This window comes from Callorhinus ursinus, unplaced genomic scaffold (genome assembly GCF_003265705.2).
Source record: "Callorhinus ursinus isolate GAN/ISIS: 27379988/994484 unplaced genomic scaffold, GSC_fseal_2.0 scaffold6, whole genome shotgun sequence".
Lineage (NCBI taxonomy): Eukaryota > Metazoa > Chordata > Mammalia > Carnivora > Otariidae > Callorhinus > Callorhinus ursinus.
Genome location: NW_027397068.1, coordinates 10,433,584 through 10,455,503, shown reverse-complemented (window position 1 = coordinate 10,455,503; position 21,920 = coordinate 10,433,584). Strand labels below are relative to the sequence as shown.

The window sequence follows — 21,920 nt, the reverse complement described above, 5'->3', positions numbered from 1 at the left end:
CAAATAAATAAATAAATAAATAAATAAATAAAATCTTTAAAAATAATCTTACCCCTTTAATAATCTGTACATATATTAACAGCTTTTAAAGTGCTCTTAACAATTTTTTTATGTTTTCATTTCACAGTTTCTTGGGCTAATTCCATGTGTTTTCTTTCTTTTTTTTTATTATGTTATGTTAATCACCATACATTACATCATTAGTTTTTAATGTAGTGTTCCATGATTCATTGTTTGCATATAACACCCAGTGACTGAGGGTTCTAGAGGGAGAGGGGGTGGAAGCATGGGTTAGCCTGGTGATGGGTATTAAAGAGGGCACGTTCTGCATGGAGCACTGGGTGTTATTCCATGTGTTTTCTATCTATATCTATTGGCTTGTTTTTATTTATTTACTTAATTTATTAAATTTTTATTTAAACATTTTTTTTTGAGAGAGAGTGAGCATGTATTTGGGGTTGGGAAGGGGCAGAGGAAGAGAGAGAGAGTATCTTAAGCAGGCTCCACATGGGGGTATGGAGCCTGACTTTTGGGGCTCAGTCTCACAACCCTGAGACCATGATCTGAGCCAAAATCAAGAGTTGGATGCTCAACCAGCTGAGCCACCAAGGTGCTCCTGGCTTGTTTTTATTTGGTCCCAAAACTGTGCTGTTCATTTATATTTATTCAGTACAGTTTGCCGAAGTGAGGACTTACTCTGTGCCAGATTACGATAAGATGCTGAAAATAACAATGATACGTGTTTGGTTTTATTTATCTCAAAAAGCCCACAGCTCAGTTTGGTAGTCAGACAATTAAGAGGAAAATCCTGTGGTAGAAGGAAGCGCAGGGTGCTATGAGACAATGTTGAAGGAGCATATAACCTAGATGAGAGATTAGGAGATTTCTGGGAATGTGATGCACTAGCATAGAAAAGCAGTTAAGAACATGGGCTCTGGAGCCAGAATGATTTTGGATTCTCAGTTCCTTGCTGGGTGACTTTGGGCAAGTTCTAAACTTCACCGTTGAAATGGGTTTAGGGGTGCCTGTGTGGCTCCATCAGTTAAGCAGCCGACTTCTGATTTTGGCTCAGGTCATGATCTCAGGGTCATGAGACCGAGTCCTGTGATGGGCTCCACGCAGAGTGTGGAATCTGCTTGTGATTTTCTCTCCCTCTCCCTTCCCCCCCACCCCCAGAGCTTGTATGTGTGCCCCAGAGCGTGTGCTCTCTCTCTCACCCCCTTGCTCTAAATAAATAAATAAATAAATAAATAAATAAATAAATAAATAAATAAAATCTTTAAAAAAATGGGGATAATAATGGCCCCTATTTCATAATATTGTTATGAGGCTAAAATGAGTTAATATATGTAAAGTGCTTAGAAAAGTGCTGGCATATAGTGTTTAGATGTTTTACCTCTTCTCATCTGTTTTGTTTTGTTTTCATGGATACATGATTAGTACTCAGTAAACATTTGGATACAACTGGATGAGAGATGAAATTATAAGTACTTTTTTATTTTCTCAGAAGTCTTTATTTTTATTTTTTAAAGATTTTATTTATTTATTTGACAGAGACACAGCAAAAGAAGGAACACAAGCAGGGGGAGTGAGAGGGAGAAGCAGGCTCCTCGCTGAACAGGGAGCCTGATGCGGGACTCAATCCTGGGACCCTGGGATCTTGACCTGAGCCGAAGGCAGACGCTTAATGACCTAGGTGCCCCTCCGAAGTCTTTAAACAGCTCTATTAAATGCACTTTACTGTAAAATGATTCTTTTATGTATATTTAGATCCATATTAACCACAAGTCATAAACTGGTAGGCTCCAGAAAGTTGAAGCTCCTATAATACTTAAAAAACCTTGAGTTTGCTTGTAGATGAAGATGTGCTCTCCCGTTCATCATAGTTCTTACTAGTCTCTGTTGTCTTATACCCAGTCTTGTTCAGGTTCATGGCCTGGCATCTACAGACGTTTGGGTTTGGGACCTCCACACTAGACCCTGACACTAGCTCTTCCAGGATAAAAACTGATAGATCTCTTTTAAATCTCAAACACTTGATAGAATGGCTGTGAGTTATTGGCACCAAAAGAATGTTTGTTGAATAAATGAATGATGCCTCAGTTATGAGATGAGAAAGAAGTCTGGCACAAAGACTTTGCTTGTTCCATGAGGGTGAGTTGACTTATTTTGTAGAATTATGAAGGAATTTTGGTAAAAGTAAGATTAACAGCTACTAAAAATAATAAAGAACCTATATTTCCTAGAGAAATTTTGTTCTTAGATTTTCTAACTTGTCATGTGGGATTCACCAGAATTCTTAAGCTTAATTTTAATTGTAGTAATATGGATTGAAAGAGCCAATGAAGCTATTTATATTTTGATTAGCTAACTTTAATGATATAGTTGTTGAATCAACAGTGGTAAATAATGAAAATCAAATCATTGTTTTCAAAAGGAGATAATGATCATGGCTTTTTGGTGAGCAAAAAGGATGAGTTTTGTAGACTGATTTTGTACTGATTAGAAGAAAATTTAGGGTATAGAAACATTGAGTTATCTTAGCCTAAACCAGAAGTTAGGCTTTAGGAATGAAAAAGGATGAACAGTAATATCCAGCTGAGGGGAAATTTCCATTTTGGGGGGATTGGTGAAGTAAAGCCATGAATTTTAAGGGAGTTATGAAAGCACAATTAAATAAGTAGATATAAGCTACTATATTGAGTATTCTTAGGCAGTCAGTTGGGAGCTATGTGGGGATATCTCAGAAAATGCTCAGAAAATGATGTGAGTAGAATAGTCCAAAACGGGAAGGTGGAGATAGTTTATTCTTTTCTTGTTTAAGTATTCCCTTAGTGTATTTTTCTTTACTTGAATGAATCGATGTTGCAAATTTGCATTCTCAGTTCCACTGTGGATTCATTTTCTTCTTCATTGTAGTTTTAAGCTATCATTTTACTTATTTCTAAAAGGTCCCTTTCCATGCTTTGTAACTTTGCAGTTTCTGTTTTGTTATGTTTCTAATTTCAAGCCCTTTTGCATTATCTTTCTCTGCTTATGCATTTATAATGATTTGGTTTCCAATTACTTTCTGATTCATAGACACATAAAATACCAATTCAGAGTCCATAACCTGGTATATAACCTTTTGTCATTTCCACCAAGTTTTGGTCAATAGATAGTTACATGCCTTCTCTAGGATGTTTCAGATGGTATTCCAGTGATGGGAGTATGTTCATAGGTAAGCAGGTTAAAATTTTATAAAACTTGGGCACCTGGGTGGCTCAGTCGTTGAGCATCTGCCTTTGGCTTGGGTCATGATCCCGGGGTCCTGGGATCGAGCCCGCGTTGGGCTCTCTGCTCCATGGGAAGCCTGCTTCTCCCTCTCCCACTCTCCCTGCTTGTGTTCCCTCTCGCTGTGTCTCTCTCTGTCAAATAAATAAAATCTTTAAAAAAAATTTTATAAAACTTTATGACACACTATCATGCTTCATTAATAATTTTTTGGTTTATTATGTCTGCTATTTTACCTTTTATCTAATTTTCTTCTAATTTAATCTGGAGGAAGATAAGATTATAATTCTGAAAAAGAATGTATCCTCGTTTAGGATAATTCACCACATATTCCACTTTAAAGCTTCTCCAGGGTTTTGCAGTTAAAATTTTATATTTTAAAAGTAAGATAGCTTTTAAGAAATTTGTTAGAAGCATTTTAAAAACAAATTTGGGTAATTTAAGTTGAACTTTCTTTTTTTTTTTTTTTACATGTGTTATTTATTTATTCATGAGAGTCAGAGAGAGAGAGGCAGAGTCAGAGGGAGAAGCAGCCTCCCCACCTAGCAGGGAGCCCGATGCGGGACTTGATCCCAGGATCCTGGGTTCATGACCTGAGCCAAAGACAGACGCTTAACCATCTGAGCCACCCAGGTGCCCCTTAAGTTGAACTTTCTGTAGAAAGATTGACAGGAAATGGCTAATGACATCATTGCATTTAATGTTTTTACTAATGAATTAAAATTAAGGTATTATTTAGGTATATTGGCCTAGGCTTATATTATCATTGGGTCCCCAATATCCTTAATGCTAACTGGATTTCTAACATTAGTCGGCAGTCAGGAAATATCTACCTAGTGAACACTACTTGAAATTTTATTTTTATTGAGATGTTATCATCTAATAAATTAAGAAAAACTTAGGCTAACACTTTTTATGTAAGAATACCAGTGCAACTCATAAATAAGTTTTACTTAAAGTATAGAAGAGGAAAAAACCACAGTAGCTTAAAAGTGTAGGACATTCTATTTTGACAAAAGAATACCAAAGTGAGTTTTAAAATTACCTGCTATTTAAGTTATTAAAATAAAAGCTGACTTTTCAACCCATGCTACTTTAACTGTGTATTAAACTCTTTTTGACTCCTTGGTCTTCTCTCAGACTGCCTATCACCCTTGTTGAATACAACTTCCCTATGTTTGGTTTCATCTATTTCATCTATTTGGTTTCATCTGGCTTTTCCATTTCTTTGCAATTTACATCTCCGTGATTTTCTTTTGATTTAGTCACTTTGACTTTGGCAACTTATTTCTGGCTACTATTCCTACTTTAAAGTTTTAAATGTAGACATACTGCTTTCTAACCACAACAGCCATTTCTTAAAAACTTGTGTGACACTTCATCCAGACATTTCATCAACTTCTCTGCCATCCAGTGAACTGAGACTGTGCCGTCTTCAACTATATCTTTAGGGGTACATGATTCTCTTCAGTGGGCTTATGATTTCAGCATAGGTGGCTCTTTCTTTTTTCTGAACTTTCTAAGTTCTCTAGAGTTCTTAGCTTCTTAAGGTAGAAGTTGATATCATTGATTTGTTACTTCTTTTCTGATTAGTCATCTAGTACAATAAATTTTCCTTAAGTGCACTTTAGCCACATCCCTCAAATCTCAGTTACTGTGTTTTCATCTTCATTCTGTTTGAAATACTTACGTTTCCCTTTTGATTTCTTCTTTTATTCATGGGTTATTTACAAGTGTGTCATTAAGTTTCCAAACATTGGGGGATTTTCCCAGATATCTTTTTCTTGATATTTAATTCATTGTGATCAGAGAATATACTTTGTATGACTTTGATTTATAAATGTGCTCTATGCACTTGGAAAAAAGTGTTTTTTCCTGTTGTTGGATAGAGTGTTGCGTAAATATCAGCTAGGTCACGTTGTTTAGTGTTGCTGTAGTGTTCCATATTCTTACTGATTTTCTGTCTGCTGGTGTTCTGTAAGTGTTGCTGGGTGAACTGGGGAGACCCTGGACTGTGGGGCCTCAACCGAGCCAGACAAAGGAGTTACTGAAGGTTCTTGGTCTTGTAATAAGAACGAATTCAAGGACAGACATGCAGCACAGTGGATGAGCAACACAAGCAGGAAAGTTTATTAGGTGAAAAGTAGAGATGAGAGCCCATGAGCTCGAATGAGAGAGAGGGAGAGAGAGAGTCAGAGAGAGACAGAAACAGAGAGAGTCAGAGATAGAGTTGTGTGCCTGGGGGTTTGGGTTTCTATCTTGTATTGACAGTTGTTAACTAGGGGGTAGAATATTTATTACTTGGGGTGGGGATTTCTTGGGACCAGGATTTCATGCTTTTTCTTCCTTATACGGTCAGGGATTTCCAGCCTCCTTTGTCAGCCATCTTGGGCTCCCTGGTTTGCTACAGCTTCACGTGGCTTTGTTTTGGACTGCTGCCAGGGCAGAAGCTTATGGATGTCAAACTAGGAGAGCTGCCAAGTTGGATACTCATGCAGAATTTCATCCCTAAAGGTACTCCTGGGATGTTTCAAAGAGGTTACTACCAGTAAACCCTTCATTTTAAAGCTGGTATTCTATTATCTCCTAGCTTATATAATTCATGACAAAGAGTCTGCAGTCATTCTTATTTTTCTACCTCTGCATGTAAGTTTTTTTCCTTCCTACTGTGGTTTGACTACTTTTTTCTTAAATCCTTCTTGTTTTCTAGGCTACTATTGGGAAGTATGCTTGTGCAAATGTGTGTTTAATTTTGCAGTAATCTGAGGCATCATTCCTTCCAATTGTTCTTGTTTCCTTATCACTTTCTTTTTAAAAATCACTCCAGTTGTACAGATGTTACATCTATTTAATCTCTCAGCTTTGATTCTGTTTCTTCTCCCCCGTTTTCTTTTTGTATTTCAGTTGGAAGAAGTGATACACTTTTCTTCCTCAAGATTCTTTCTCCTTCAATGATTCTTTCCTTTGTTGTCTTCAGTGTGCTGATAATCCCGTTGATTATTATTCCCATTGATTAGTGTTCTTTTTCTCTGATACTGTTTTTTATATCTTTCAGTTCTTCGTGTCTCATTTTAAAGTTTTCATCTCAGAAATCTGTTGTGTTTTTTAGCTGTCTGACTTGAAAGTAGTTACCTAATCTCTGATAGCCTCAGTTTCCTTTTCTGGCAAGTTAAATAATAATACAAAACTCAGAAATACATATCTTGTGAGGAATTATGTATTTTAAATGGTATATATGTTAAGAACCAAGCACAACACTTACTATAGGTCCTTGATACATGATAGGTGCCACTGTAAATGTTAAGTAAAGAAAGACTCTCTTGCTATCTCTGTCTCTCTCTCTCTCGATAAATAAAGTCTTAAAAAAAAGAGAGGGAGGCGCCTGAGTGGCTCAGTTGGTTAAGTGTCTGCCTTTGGCTCAGGTCATGATGTCAGGGTTCTCCTGGGATTGAGCCCTGTATTGGGCTCCCTGCTCAGTGGTGAGTCTGCTTCTCCTTCTCTTCCCTGCTCATGCTCTCTCCCACTATCTCTTTTACTATCTCTCAAATAAATAAATAAATAAATAAATAGATAAAATCTTAAAAAACATATTGTCTGGAGTAATCAACAAGGAGTAAAATGAGTAAAAACAAGGACTATTTCTTGTTTTGACCCAAGAGGTTTCTGATTCATAAAAAGTTAGAGTAAAATAAAAAATGAAGTTATTTTCATTTCTGCAGTAGGTAACATCATATTATTTAGAGTCTTGCCAACTCTCTACTGTTACTTTATACATACTTTGTATCAGGGATGATCTATTATATGAATTTGAGACTTTTGATCTAAGAACGGAAAAGCTATGTTTATTTGCCATAGATGATGTACCTACAATTAAGGAGGACAAATTCTTTTAACCTTTGAAAAGTTTTTTAGGGGTACCTGGCTGCCTCAGCTGGTAGAACATGCAACTCTTGAGCTTGGGGTCATGAGTTCAAACCCCAGGTTGGGTGTGGAGCCTACTTAAAAAAAAGTGTTGTTGTTGTTACTGTTTTTTTTTTTTTTTAAAGGTGATATGGCATTTGGTTTTCATTGCATTATTTCTCAGCAGATTTTCTGCTATGAATTTAGCAGGTTACCTTTTCTTACATGATAGGCTACAAGAAGTATTAAGGTTATACTTTTCTGTTTTGCTTGAACATTTACCCTTCATTAGCTCATGGATATTTGAAAAAAGTTGAAATAGAACACAAAGGTCTTTATATGCTTCTCAATATGAATACAAGTTTCAAAAATTTTTCCTCTAGGATGAATGTATCACGTACATGAAACAAAGGTTTTAATCTAACATTGCCTTCCACATTTCCAGCAAGAATGTAAGCTGATATTTTGACTCTTTGATGCTTAGGGTTTATTTTTCCTCTCTTAAAAGGAATTTATAAGAAATCAGTGTTTTTAATTCACATGAAATTTTTTATTCTGGCAAATTGCCTTCTCAATTGACTAGGTCATTTAAACCTCTGAGTGCATTGGAGACAAATCTATGGATCTCAGAACTGTCCTGAAATTTCTGCCCATTTGGCCAGACTATGGATAATATGGCTGTAAGATTCCTAATTTGCCAGCTCCCCACTTAAAGAATTCTTAGTGTTGTAGTAAAAGGAAAAAACAGAACAAAAAAGGAAACTTCAAGAGCTTTACAGTTTTTTAAAAAAATTATGTTAGGGGCGCTTGGGTGGCTCAGTTGGTTAAGCGTCTGCCTTTGGCTCAGGTCATGATCCCAGGGTCCTGGGATCGAGCCCCACATCGGGTTCCCCCCCCCACTTCTCCCTCTCCCTCTCCCCCTGCTTGTGTTCCTGCTCTCACTGTGCCTCTCTCTGTCAAATAAATAAAGTCTTAAAAAAATTAAAAAATTATGTTAAAATATACATAAAATTTAACTTTTTAACCATTGTTAAGCATACATTTCAGTGGCATTAAGGATATTCACATTGTTGTGCAACCATCACCATTATCCATCTCCAGATTTTTTCATCTTTCCAAATGAAACTCTGTGCCTGTTAAACACTAACTCGTTGTTCTCCCCTCGCCGCCCCCCTCCCACCTTCCTGCCCAGGCTCCCTAATTTCTGTCCCTGTGAATTTGACTAAGGAGCTTTACAGTTTTAAGGGAATTTAGATATGCAAACCCGGAGTGGTCTTAAAGTTGTTAGAAAGTAGGATTGCTCTTGTTTTTCTTTGCTGAACTGCCTTCAGTTTAGAGAAATTACAGATTTTGAAGAATGAAGTAGCAGAGAAGATGAAGCCAGTTTGGGAGGAGACTCAACAGATTTTGTTGCATGTGAAATAAACTTGAAATTTTGGTTGTTGCTTTTGGAATACAAATCTCCCTGTAGATGAAGTGGTTTCAAGAGGATGTGATTGTGATTAAAAAGATGTATCAGACACAGCATATCCAAAATTTTGGATACAACGTACTTGAATCCCAGACCTATCCTGACTGTGCTGTAAATTGGTCAGACTCTGGCTCTTTGAAATACAGAAATCAATGTTAGGGCTTCCATTAGTGATACGCATGTTCAGTTCTTCAAAACAATAAAAATCTGTGAAAGAAGCGTTTAAAACTACTTGCTCAGAACTAAAGAGAGAGCTTTGGGGCTATACCTACTCTTTAATGACATTGAAAAAAACTGTCATTTGTATTTTATACTGTGTATCCCTTGTAATGCATTTCTGTGCTTGAAAAAATATAAAAAAGACAACAAAACAAAATAGGACAAAAATTTTTTTTAAAAAGTCCTCTGCTATTGGGTTTGGGGAAGGCATAGATAATGTATTTTTGGACTGTGATCCCACGTCTGAGTTCACTTAAGGTTACAGATTCTGGGGGATGTCTCCCCTGCCCCCCAGCCTCCATCTATCCCTCGCAAGTTTCTCTGCAGTTTCCTTTTTGTGTATGTTTTATATTTTGTTCCCTGTATTTATTACTTCTCAGAATTTCTATTTTCACTTTGCTTTTGGCCTCTGTCTTCCTTCCTTTTATGCTGGCTCAGCAATGCATTTAAAAATATGTTTTTAATATTTTATCCATCATTTTGGTTGTTTTAGTTATGACTGTTGTTCAAGATACCTAGCCTGCCACGGAGTGACAGTCTTTATATGTTAAAAAAAAATCTTGCAATATGTATCCCTCTGTATCACCTACCTTCCCCATTTTGTATTTCAATTCTTAAAGCTTATATAATAAGAGATTTTTGTAAACTTTGCAAAAAATTAAAATACTCTTTAAGTGATTATTGTATTTGTAAAAATATGTGTATTTATTTTATAGTTACTTGAAGGAAATTTTGCCAAAGAAGTCAGCCATGAAATGGATGGACTTATTTTTCAGCCTATTGGAGTAAGTTCGTGTGTGTGTGTGTTTGTGTGTGTGTGTGTGTGTGCGCGCGCACACGCATTTGTAGTGTGTTGTATGGATATAAATATGTGTCTACACATGCATGTATATATAAAGCACATTTTCTTGAGTTATATTATCTTAGGATTGGTTACTGCTACGATCACTGCCTATCCTTAAATAAATTGTTTATTACAAGGTATTTCACTTGTAGTGAAATATATGTATACTAAATATATGTAATGGTAAAACGAACAGTTGTTTGCTTTTTACTCAAGAAATAAACATTGATCATTATTTTTCAAGAAAGTCTTTTGATATAATTAGTTTTTTATAATTCTTGCAAAATGAATGTTAATTTATATTTCTTTACTAGAAATTACCAATAACATTACATAAATGCTTATTTCTTTCTGTAGCCCAGTATACCTTTAAATATTAATATTTCTAAAATTTGTTATGGATGAGTGAAATTCAAAGAATTTTTAATACTTGAAGAAAATGCAATAATGAAAAATATTGCATGTCAAATTTCTGAAACTCACTGAAGAACTTGCACTAACTGAATGGTCAAATCATATATTTGGAGTAAGTTACATTTTACTCTGATAGCATGGTTTCTCAACATTAGCACCAATGACATTTTTTGCCAGACAATTCTTTGTTGTAGGGAGCTGTCCTGTGTGTTATAGGGTGTTTAGCAGCATCCTTGGTCTGTACTTACTAGGTACCTGTATTATCTCTTCCCCCAATCCCATCTCTCCAGGTTTGTGACAACCAAAAATATATACATTCACTAACTACTTTCCCCTGGAGAGCAAAATTGCCCTCATTTGACAACCTGTGCTCTAATAGAGCACTGTTTCTCAAAATGTGGCCTGTGGACAAGGAACATTACCACCACCCAAAAAGTTATTAGAAAAGCAGCTCACCCGGGGCTCCTGGGTGGCTCAGTCAGTTAAGTGCCCCCGTTCAGCTCAGGTCATGATCCCAGTGTCTTGGAATTGAGCCCCGCGTCGGGCTCTCTGCTCAGTGGGGCGTCTCCTTCTCCCTCTGCCCCTCTGCCTGCTTGTGCTTTCTCTCTCTTGCTCTGTGCGCTCTCTCTCTCAAATAAATAAATAAAATCTTTAAGGAAAAAAAAAAGCAGCTCACCCTAGTTCTACTGATCAGAAACCCTGGGAATGGAGTCCAGCAACTTGTGCTATAACAAGCTCTCCACATGACTTAAATGCATGTTCATGTATGAAAACTGCTCTATAGGAAAGAGTTGTATTTCATGTACTACACCTCATCATGTGCTGTAGTTTGCTTCATATGCTGCATTTTTTCCTTCAGTAACTCTATCCTTAGAAATTAGGATATGGGCTAGCTGTGAAGTTGTATAGAGAGACATTAAAGGGAAGGAAACTAATATTTTTGAAGACTGTGCATTAAATACTATATTATATATGTTTTTACATATATAGTAGAACTTTAATATGCAAGTTTAGATATAATGTGATATGTGACTGGCTTCTGTCTTCCTTCCAGTCCCCTTTGCCAAACAGGTAGAGAGAAGCTCTTCTGTGGTCAAGGGAAGAGGTGATGGAGGAGAGTTAGAGGCTGGGGACAGAAATTGTAGAAATATCTCTGGAAGGTAGAAGTTAGATCTTTGAGTTCCAGTATTTTCTAGGCCTGATCTCCCTAGAGCGAAATCAAGTCTAAGAATAACAGTAATTGCAATAAATTTGTTAAACTCATGGTTCATGTCCATGTGTATATGAGGTTTTGGTGTCTGTAAGAGAAATGGCCTGACACATGAGTCTAGGAAAGTCAGCTGATGTATTAGTCTGTTTTGATTCAAATAACCACACTTGTTATTACATTGGTTTTGTAACTGATATCTAGTAAGGAAGGTCTCTCTGTTCTTTTCTTAAATATGTGTGGACATTTGGTTTAACATAGAAATTTCAGAAATAGTTTGTCAAGTTACCAAAAAATTCTTGTTAGGAGTTCAATTGGAATTGCTTTGAATTTACTTTGGAGAAAATTGATGTTTTTACCACGTTGAATCATCTCAGTGAATAAGGTTTAGCTCTCTTCAGGTCTTTTTCTGTTCTCTAATTGAGTGTAAGTTTTTAATTGTCTAATTTTTAGATATTTATTATTTTCCATTTTTACAGTAAATGGTGTCTTTATTTGGTACTTCTAATGTACTGCCACATTGTTGATTGATTTGTTGAGTCAAGAATCTTGCTGAACACTTTTAGTTCTAATAATTGTCTAATTTTACATATTGGCCAGGACCTCTAGCACTGGCTTAAATATTGACTTTATTAGGTGGAGGAGAGGGAGACATTCTTACCTCATTCTTTTTTTTTTCTTTAAAGATTTTATTTATTTATTTGACAGAGAGAGCAAGACAGCGAGAGAGGGAACAGAAGCAGGGGGAGTGGGAGAGGGAGAAGCAGGCTTCCTGTGGAGCAGGGAGCCCGATGCAGAGCTCGATCCCAGGACCCTGGGACCATGACCTGAGCTGAAGGCAGTTGCTTAACGACTGAGCAACCCAGCTGCCCCTCTTACCTTATTCTTAATTTCAAAGGGAATGTGGCTAATTTTTCTCCATTAAGTATGTTTTTGGCAGATTTCTCTTAGAGAGCTTTTATCATGCTAAGAAAGTTTTGTTTCTATTCATACAAAGGTTTTTTTTTTTTTTTCCCCAATCGTAAGTAGGTTTTGGGAGTTAACAGATGCTTTCTCTGTATCTATTGATGGAGATTACCATGTCATTTCTCTTTTTATGACATTCATGTAGTAAATTACAGTGATTTTCTCATGTTGACCTAGCCTTCATTCTGACATAAATGCTACTTAATCATGATATATGTAATTTTTAATATATCTTTGGATCTGAGTGTAATAGTTTTTTGTGGATTTATGCTACCTTATTTCTTACAGTTTTTTCCTCTTTTTATATATATTCAAAATAAAGTAATATTATGGAAAAAATATTGTAAGCTCCAAGTAATGCATAATAATACATGCCCATCATTTTAAAAGTCAAAATATCATGTCTTCTACTGAAAAATAGAACAGTCTCTTCTTCTACTTTTCCCCCACATTCAAAGTGCCACTCCTAGGAGGTAATTATTTTCTGTTGTTTTAGCTGTGTGTTTTTTCTCTTTTCTCTCCCTATTTCTACAAAATCTGTTTATGCTGCTCTTCTTGGTTTGCTGTTTTATACATGATCTGCCTACTCTCTGCTGTTGAAGAACAGGATTGAGCTCTTTCACTCCTCCGACAATCACCCCTTCTCCTTCTGTCATCCCATTATAATTATACCACATTTTTAGTCAAATGAATATTCAGTATTTGTATTTCTGTGGTAACATAAATATTGTTCACATTTGAGTCGTTGTATAATATTACATTTTCATAGGAAACTTTTTTACCTGAAGTTAGGAATTGCCTTATATTTTCATTTGTTATGATTATCACTACTTCTTCTCTTAAACTCTTTAAAAGAACTGTTAAAATTTTTTTTCAGTACAGTCAAATTTATCAAGTAATATATCCAGTTTGGATTTTATCTGAAGGCGTTCCCTCTGAGTCTTTCACTCTCCAGTGCTGCTGCGTAGCTTTCTCTCCTGGGGCTCCTCTTCAGCGTCCTTATCCTGGAAGTTCCCAGCTTGCAGAACAAAATAAAGATGATATTGCTTTATTATTCAGTGGCCCCTTCTCTCCTCTGAAGAAATGAACCACGGTGCAGTGTAATACTGCAAGGATCCCTATTTACTTCCTAGGAAATAATGGTGCCCTGAGATTTTAAACTTACTCCATTTTAGGCATCCTGATTCTAGCCACCAGGTTCTAGAAAGGTGAAATTCTGATGAGTTCATAGATTGACTGTATTCCTCTGTGCATTTGCTGCCATCATTTCTATATTGATGTTGTTGCAGGTAGGTATTTCTAAGTTACTCCTGTCAGTCTGATGGTAGTCTCCGAGGGTATAGAGGAGATGGAAAAGTAGTTTCTGGATTTCTTCTGTGTCACCTTAGGCATGAGCACTTAATCTCTTTTAGTCCTTCGGGCCACACACACATATACATGCACATCACAAAACTATTCCTCTGTCATTACTGTTAAATTGGCTTGGTCAAAGCAACTTCTAACCTTATATACACCTTTGTCTACAAGCAAATCTTTCTCATGACAGTCTAGGTCCTGGTCACGAATCTGCACCTTCCCTGACATGGAGTTTCTCAGATTCTTTGAGGCAAACTGATCTCATTCTGAGGCCACCAGACCAAGAGAGATGTAATATTGTGACTGAAAAGAAGCAGCAGTTAGGGCCTTGATGAGACCTTGGGTTCCTGTGCATATGCAGTCTTTCCCCTGCTCTTCATTTCATAGGACTTATGGGGAGTGGTTTGCTTTTGTGAAGGCAAAAAAAAAAAAAGTTTTTTTCCCCCCTCTTTTCTCTTGAACACTTGTTACTTAATTGCTAAATATTTTTTATAACTAAGACAGATCACTTAAATGATTATTCTCAAAGCAAAAAAGATCTCCAAGATAACCTTACTGTTTCTTACAGTAGGTAAAGTAGCTACCACCTCACAAGGTAAATATTGATTATGTTTTTGTCTTACAAATACTGTGGGTTTCTCCAAGGTTAGTACTTTCCTTTCTTATTTACCTTTATATGTCCAGTGTCTAAGATAGTGTTTGGCCCAATATGTCTTAGAAAATGTTCATCAAAGAAATGAAAATATATCATTAGGTTTTCCCCCTCGTCTTTCAGATTTGACCTGTTTTATATTTTACCAGTATAGGCAAACATTTTTTTTCTTCAAGTTTTTATTTAAATTGTAGTTAGTTAACGTACAGCGTAAAATTAGTTTCAGGTGTAGAATTTAGTACATACAACAGCCAGTGCTCATCACGAGTGCCCTCCTTAATCCCCATCATCTATTTACCCCATCCCCTGCCCACCTCCCTTCCAGTAACCCTCAGTTTGTTCTCTATAGTTAAGAGTCTGTTTTCTGGTATCCCCTTTCTCTCTGTCTCTCTCTTTCCCCCCTACCGTTCATTTGTTTAGTTTCTTAAATTCCACATGAGTGGAATCATACGGTATTTGTCTTTCTGTGACTTATTTTGCTTAGTGTACTACTTTCTAGTTCTATCCAGGTCATTGCAAATGACAAGATTTCATTCTTTTTTTTACAGCTGAGCAAAATTCCATAGTAAATATATACACCACATCTTCTTTAGCCATTCATCAGTCAGTGGACACTTTCGCTGTTTCCATAATTTGGTTATTGTTGATAATGCTGCTATAAACATCGGGGTGCATGTATCCCTTCGAATCAGTATTGTTGTATCCTTTGGGTAAATAACTAGTAGTGCCGTTGCTGGATCTGAGGGTAGTTCTATTTTCAACTTTTTGAGGAACCTCCATACTGTTTTCCAGAATGGCTGCACCAGTTTACATTCCCAACAGTAGTGTAGGGGGGTTGCCCTTTCTCTGCATTCTCACCAACACCTGTTGTTTCCTGTGTTGTTAATTTTAGCCATTCTGACAGATGTGAGGTGATATCTCATTGTAGTTTTGATTTGTATTCCCCTAATAAGTAGTGATGCTGAGCATCTTTTCATGTGTCCGTTAGCCAACTGTATGCCTTCTTTGGAAAAATGTCTATTCATGTCTTCTGCTCATTTTTTAACTAGACTATTTGTTTTTTGGGTATTGAGTTTGATAAATTCTTTATAGATTTTGGACACTAACCATTTATCAGATATGTCATTTGCAAATATCTTCTTGCATTCTGAAGGTTGCCTTTAGTTTTGTTTGATCATTTCCTTTGCTGTGCAGAAGTTTTTTATCTTGTTGAAATCTCAATAGTTTATTTTTGCTTTTGTTTCCCTTGCCTCAGGAGACATATCTATAAGAAGTTGGTGTGGCCAATGTCAAAGAGGTTACTGCCTGTGTGCTTCTCTAGGATTTTGATAGTTTCCTGTCTCACATGTCTTTAATCCATTTTTTAAAAAGATTTTATTTATTTATTATTTATTTATTTATTTTTGAGAGAGAGAGAGAGAGAAATCTCACAACCCTAAGATCATGACCTGAGCTGAAATCAAGAGTCAGACGCCCAGCTGATCGAGCCACCCAGGAACCCCTGTCTTTAATCCCTTTTGATTTTATTTTTGCATATGGTGTAAGAAAGTGGTCCAGTTTTCATTCTTTTGCATGTTGCTGTCCAGTTTTTCCAACACCGTTTGTTGAAGTGACCGTCTTTTTTTCCGTTGGATATTCTTTCCTTTGTCAAAGATTAGTTCACCATGTAGTTGTGGGTCCATTTCTGGGTTTTCTGTTCTGTTCCATTGATCTGTGTGTCTGTTTTTTGTGCCAGTACTGTACTATCTAGATCACTACAGCTTTGTAATATAACTTGTCCAGAATTGTGATACCTCCAGGTTTGCTTTTCTTTTTCAAGATTATGTTGGCTATTTGGGGTCTTTTGTGGTTCCATACAAATTTTCAAATTTTTGAATTATTTGTTCTAGCTCTGTGGAAAATGCTGGTGGTATTTTGATAGGGCTTGCATGAAATGTATAGATTGCTTTGGGTAGTATAGACATTTTAATAATGTTTTTTCTTCCAATCCATGAGCATGGAATGTTTTCCCATTTCTTTATGTCATCTTCAGTTTCTTTCATAAGTGTTCTATATACAGGTCTTTTACCTCTTTGATTAGGTTTATTCCTAGGTATCTTATGGCTTTTGGTGCAGTTGTAAATCAATCACTGTGATATACCACATTAATGAAAAAAAAAGGCTAAGAATCATATGATCCTCTCGGTAGATGAAGAAAAAACGTTTGACTACAACATCTATGCACGATATAAACCCTCAACAAAGTAGGGATAGAGAGAACATACCTCAACATAACAAAGACCATATACGAAAAACCCACAGCTGTGCATCCTCAATGGGGAAAAACTGAGAGCTTTTCCTATAAGATCAGGAGCAAGACAAGGATGTCCACTCTCACCAATGTTATTTTAACATAGTACTTGGAAATCCTAGCCTCAGGAATCAGACAACAGAAAGAAATATATGCAAACATTTTTTAAAATTTATAGCTATTTTATTTTTCTTGTTGCACATGCATATGTATAATCTAATTTATGCTTGATGTTTTTTTCTTTTAAGAAATTTTTCAGTGACTTTCTTTAAATTCTCACTTGTTTCCTTGCAGAATCCCAAATGCAAACACTTATTCTTCATGAAACAATAATATGAGCTTTGCTACTTGCATATTCTTCTCAGAGACTTCCCAGTGGGTTAGAATTGGTCTCTGGTTAAGATAAGGCACTTAATATCTCTTTGGTTCTCCAATTTTAAAAAATGTACAGGCTATAATAGTTTAGCTCTGAAGTTCTGTAATGATCATATGAAGATCAATGTATGTGAATATAAATTAACACTTAAGAATCCTTCTTCCTGCCAGTATTGGGGAGAATGTATTGGATAAAGAATTCTTTTTTTTCTTTAAATTTTTTATTGTTATGTTAATCACCATACATTACATCATTAGTTTTTGATGTAGTGTTCCATGATTCATTGTTTGTGCATAACACTCAGTGCTCCACGCAGAACGTGCCCTCTTTAATACCCATCACCAGGCTAACCCATCCCCCCACCCCCCCTCCCCTCTAGAACCCTCAGTTTATTTTTCAGAGTCTATCATCTCTCATGGTTCGTCTCCCCCTCCGATTTCCCGCCCTTCATTCTTCCCCTCCTGCTTGGATAAAGAATTCTTAATAAGAGAAAGAATAAACTCTTATCTTACTTTCCTGAAAACAATGTATCTCTTAAAAGGAAATTTATACTGTTGCAATAAATGAAATAGTGATCATTATTATATGACTGTATTTCTATTAATTTTTTCTCCTGCCATCATTCCAATAGAATTTTTACTTTTTTTTAAAAAAGATTTTATTTATTTATTTGACAAAGAGAGAGACAGCGAGAGAGGGAACACAAGCAGGGGGAGCGGGAGAGGGAGAAGCAAGCTTCCCGGGAGCTTCCCGCGGAGCAGGGAGCCCGATACAGGGCTCGATCCCAGGACCCTGGGATCATGACCTGAGCTGAAGGCAGACGCCTAACGACTGAGCCACCCAGGCGCCCCTAGAATTTTTACTTTTGCATGCTAAATTAAGATTACATAGTATGTGGAATGGTTTTGAAAGGGTCACAGTTTGTTCATCAGTGGAAATTGTCGGTTTCTTATTAATTTAGCCTTTCCGATCCTTAGGTTAGCATATATCTATACTCATTTTGTTATTAAAAGATATTTCACAACTACTTATTTTTATAGAAGTTTAATTGATGACACAGCACTATACTGTACTAGTTATTAATCTTTGGTTAATTCTTTTCATTTTCCATGAAATTTTAATGATTTTAGCCTATTTCTTAATGTGTTTCATTTCTAATTGTAATTTCTCATGAACATTTTCTATCTAGTTTTTTATTTCTTAAAAGTACACTTTGTCAACTCTATCTGTCTTAATTTTTACCACAGATGCGTACCTTTCACAGTGTTTGTATTGGGCCTTTTAGTTGGACTTCACTGTTAATTGATAGATTGGCATCTGGCTCTAAGAAGGATGTGGTACTTAGTCACATGTACACCCGTTCTATTTAATTCTGTGGTAGGTTTTTTTTTTTTTGCATTTCTGTTGTGTTTGTGTTAAATCTTCTAGAGGGTATTCTGCGTATAAAATATATTAACTCTGCCATCCAGAATAGGCTCCAATTTAGCATGAATCCATTCAGGAGAGCAATTTTCTTGCTCACATGCAAAATTTCATTATATGCCACTTTGTAGTCTTGTTTATTTTTTTATGATTTTAATTTTGCAATTTCAGTCTCATTTTTCTGTTCTTACTTACTGTGTCCTTAGTTTGGGCCACCACCACAGGAGGGGTCCTCTGTATTCCATTTTCAAATTTTTGATTTACCAAAGCTACAGGTGAGACTATATTTGGTTTCTACACAGAGATTTGTGACTTTTTTACCTCTTTTAAAAAATGAAAATATAAGTGTCTATTAAGTAGATGAACTTGGATGACATTATCAGACATTGTTTTCATGATATTCTGCTAAAAAAAGCAGTGTTTAAGATCTATTTTTCTAATAATTCATAACTTTTATGATTTCTCTTTATTGCTTTCAAAGAAGGAATACTTAAGTTTTTTCTTTCACCTAATTCTTTGGGATTGAAACCACTGTGCTCACATATTGTCATCAAGTTCGTTTTCTTCACCAAGTAAAATGGCCTTTTTCTGATTGCTGTTGCATATCCAAAGGAAAGACGTTCATTTTCCTTTTCAGCAGCTCTGAGTTTTCTGTATGACGAGGTAAGAACAGAGTTGATTACAGACAGATGTAGCTTCCAGTGGTGAGAGATGTGATTTTAGATGGTCCAGAGACAGAGCATTAAATGACATTGCATTACACCATGAGAAATTTAGTTCCATTCCAGCTTTTATTTATTCTCTCAGTTTATAAAGAGAAAGTCTATTTATTTTGACCAACTAAGTGGTGGGCCTGGTTTTACACTATTTAAAGGCAGTATATTTACTATAACTTAGTATCCCTGATTCATTTTCATCATATCTAATTTTAGGACTACTTAGTAGGCCAAGCAATACCATTTTCTATTCACAGTATTAATATTATACTATTTGGATAAATTTTCCTGATTATCTTTGGGGGCCATTTTTCAACCTTCCACAGTTACCTAGCTTGATGTGGTATTTCTGACTAATAGCTCTAGAGCCTAATACCCAATGTAATTTCTGATTCTGCCCTTGCATGCTTTGTAAATTACCTTCCTTTGCTAGGCTTTCTATAGAAAGCAAGTTCTGAATGAGAATTTAGGAACCTTAATCAGACCAAGAACTAATTTTTAATGTAAAATTTGGCAATATTTCTAAATTTTTCTTCTGGGGAAATCTAAAACCTTTTATGAACTCAGCTTTAATGATTAAGTGCAGGCAGGGTAAGTGATGGACACTTATGGCAAATTAACGTACTATTCTGTAATAACATGATAAACCTTATGGTATTTTTTTATCATGTTAAAATATGTGTAAATTTTTCACCCTTATTTTTAAATTGGGAGTTAATCCAAATATTAGAATCTTTTAGTTCTTTTCTCTGGAATTCTTTAGCCTCTTCAGTGACCAAGCCTCCATGCTCTTCCTTGGTTGCATTTGCCTGGCTGTTAGCATTCTTGGAGTAGAGAAGATAATGGGGCAAGGGCCCGTTGTTCAGTAACTCTCCAGGTTCAGTTTTCCTCTTCTGTTACACTTGAATCTTCTGAACTAGAGCTTTCGTCCTTCAGTTTTTCCACAGGGTAAGGGTATCTCCTACCTTTTGCCTGGGGTGGAGGAGGGAACCTAGAGGTTTAAATGTTCCTTGTAAAGATTTTCAACCATTCTCCTTGTTTTCAGTACCATGCCTCAGCTTTTTCCCCCTTGGCAACCGTCTTGGTTATCTCTTCCCTACATTATCTGATCTGATCTGTTCTGGCAACTGTGGCTGCAGCATGAATTGCTTTCGTTGATATCCTCCTCTGCAGGCACTTAGTATTCAGATTTCTGTGCTCTGTGCTCTATTAACTTCTCCATCTCCTTTCTGTCTTTCAAAAATATATTGACATGTTGTTTTCTGCTGTTTTCTCTCCTGTGTTTCCTTTTCTGTTGATACCTCTTTTCTGTAACTCCTGCTTTAGTGAGCTTTCAAATCAAAGTGGATATAAATGCACCTGTTTAATTCACCATGTTTATCAGAAAATCTTCTAAACTTCTCACAATGTGGTATTGCATCCCTTGGCTCCCTTGACCCAACAATTCAAATAAATGAAGAAAGGAACTGATCAAGTGACCGTTATAGCAGTCTGAGTGAATCTGCATAAAGTGGAGAGGTAGTCCTAGTTGGGGTAGACAAAGCTTGGTTTTTAACCTGTAATCCATTCTCTGATACCACAGAAATATTCCAAAGGTAAATAAATGGTGAAGGATGAAGAGGATTCCTGGTGCATCTACTTGTGAAAAAACTCTTTGGCCTACATTTGTTTGGTGCTAATTACTTAAAACTTAGCAAGAAGTTAATTCTGCTCCATTACACTAATTATAGTGGGTTAACTGGAGTTGAATAAAAGGTAGAAGATATTACTCTGGCCAAAAAGAAGCAAAAAGAGAAAATATTGAATCTTGGCAAAAAACTGAAGAATAGTGATAAAGATACTATATAAAGGTGGTGATTCTAATGAGGGCAAAACCAAACAGTGGCTTAAAAGAAAGTTTGCTTACCTTTTCATTTAATGTTCTGTGTTTCACATAGTTCATTATTTTTATAGGAAAAAGGAAAAGCAAAGTTAATTAATGGTATGTTCGGGAAAATAACAGAGCATTTTTTTGTAATTATAAAGGAATGCAACAGTATCTGATATTACTAAAGCACAGAGCAATCATTAATTATCATGAAAGCCTCAATTTAAACAAAATAATTTGCATTTATAGAATTATAGAAAATCAGAGCTGAAAAGATACTTCCAAGATTAGTCCAGTGGTTTCAAAAACACTAATTTCCAGCATCGTAGGTTTCTGTGAACTACCTCAGGACCACATGGAGGGATAAGTTGCTAGGTAAGCATTGTGTTTATGTCACGGCAGCGCTGATTTATTTCTTTTACATATTATTGTAGTTTTAGATAAGATTGTATTTTTAAAAGGGCTTTACCTAAGTAAATATTGTTTGAATCAGTTGCTTTTTTGAAAAGTCACCAGTGATCTTTCTTCATTGCAAAATCAAGATCATTTTTCAGCCCGTTTTTTCACTCAGTCATTTATGGTAGTCTGCATTGCTGTCCACTGTTTTTTTAAAATACTCTCTCTCTCTCAAAAAAAAAAAAAATACTCTCTTTAATGGCTTCTATGACACCACATGCTCCCAGTTGTTTCTATTCTTATACCATTTCTTGTCCATCTCATTCAAGCTCTTCATCTTCTACTAACCCTTGAAATTTGGACTTTCTCAAGGCTTAATGTCCTGGACCTTTGTTCTTTCTCATTCTATACTCTCACCCTAGAATATCTCATCTACAGCCATGGCTTTAGTTATCTCTTCTAAGTCAGACTTTTGATTTCTGTTTAAGCTCCGTTATTTGTTTATCTAATTGCCTACCTTCATATACTGCTTTTTAAATTTCTCAGAAATA

The 21,920-nt window shown here is 36.0% G+C and overlaps 1 protein-coding gene across 2 annotated transcripts in view; it reads left to right on the top strand.

Annotated features, from left to right (window-relative positions):
* Positions 1 to 21,920, top strand: part of RNGTT (RNA guanylyltransferase and 5'-phosphatase) — a 316,476-nt gene that overhangs the window by 144,576 nt on the left and 149,980 nt on the right. For both annotated transcript variants that reach the window (XM_025862466.2, XM_025862458.2), the window contains one exon: positions 9,580 to 9,648. In XM_025862466.2, coding sequence (XP_025718251.1) covers positions 9,580 to 9,648 — 69 coding nt within the window. The remainder of the gene's footprint in view (positions 1 to 9,579; positions 9,649 to 21,920) is intronic.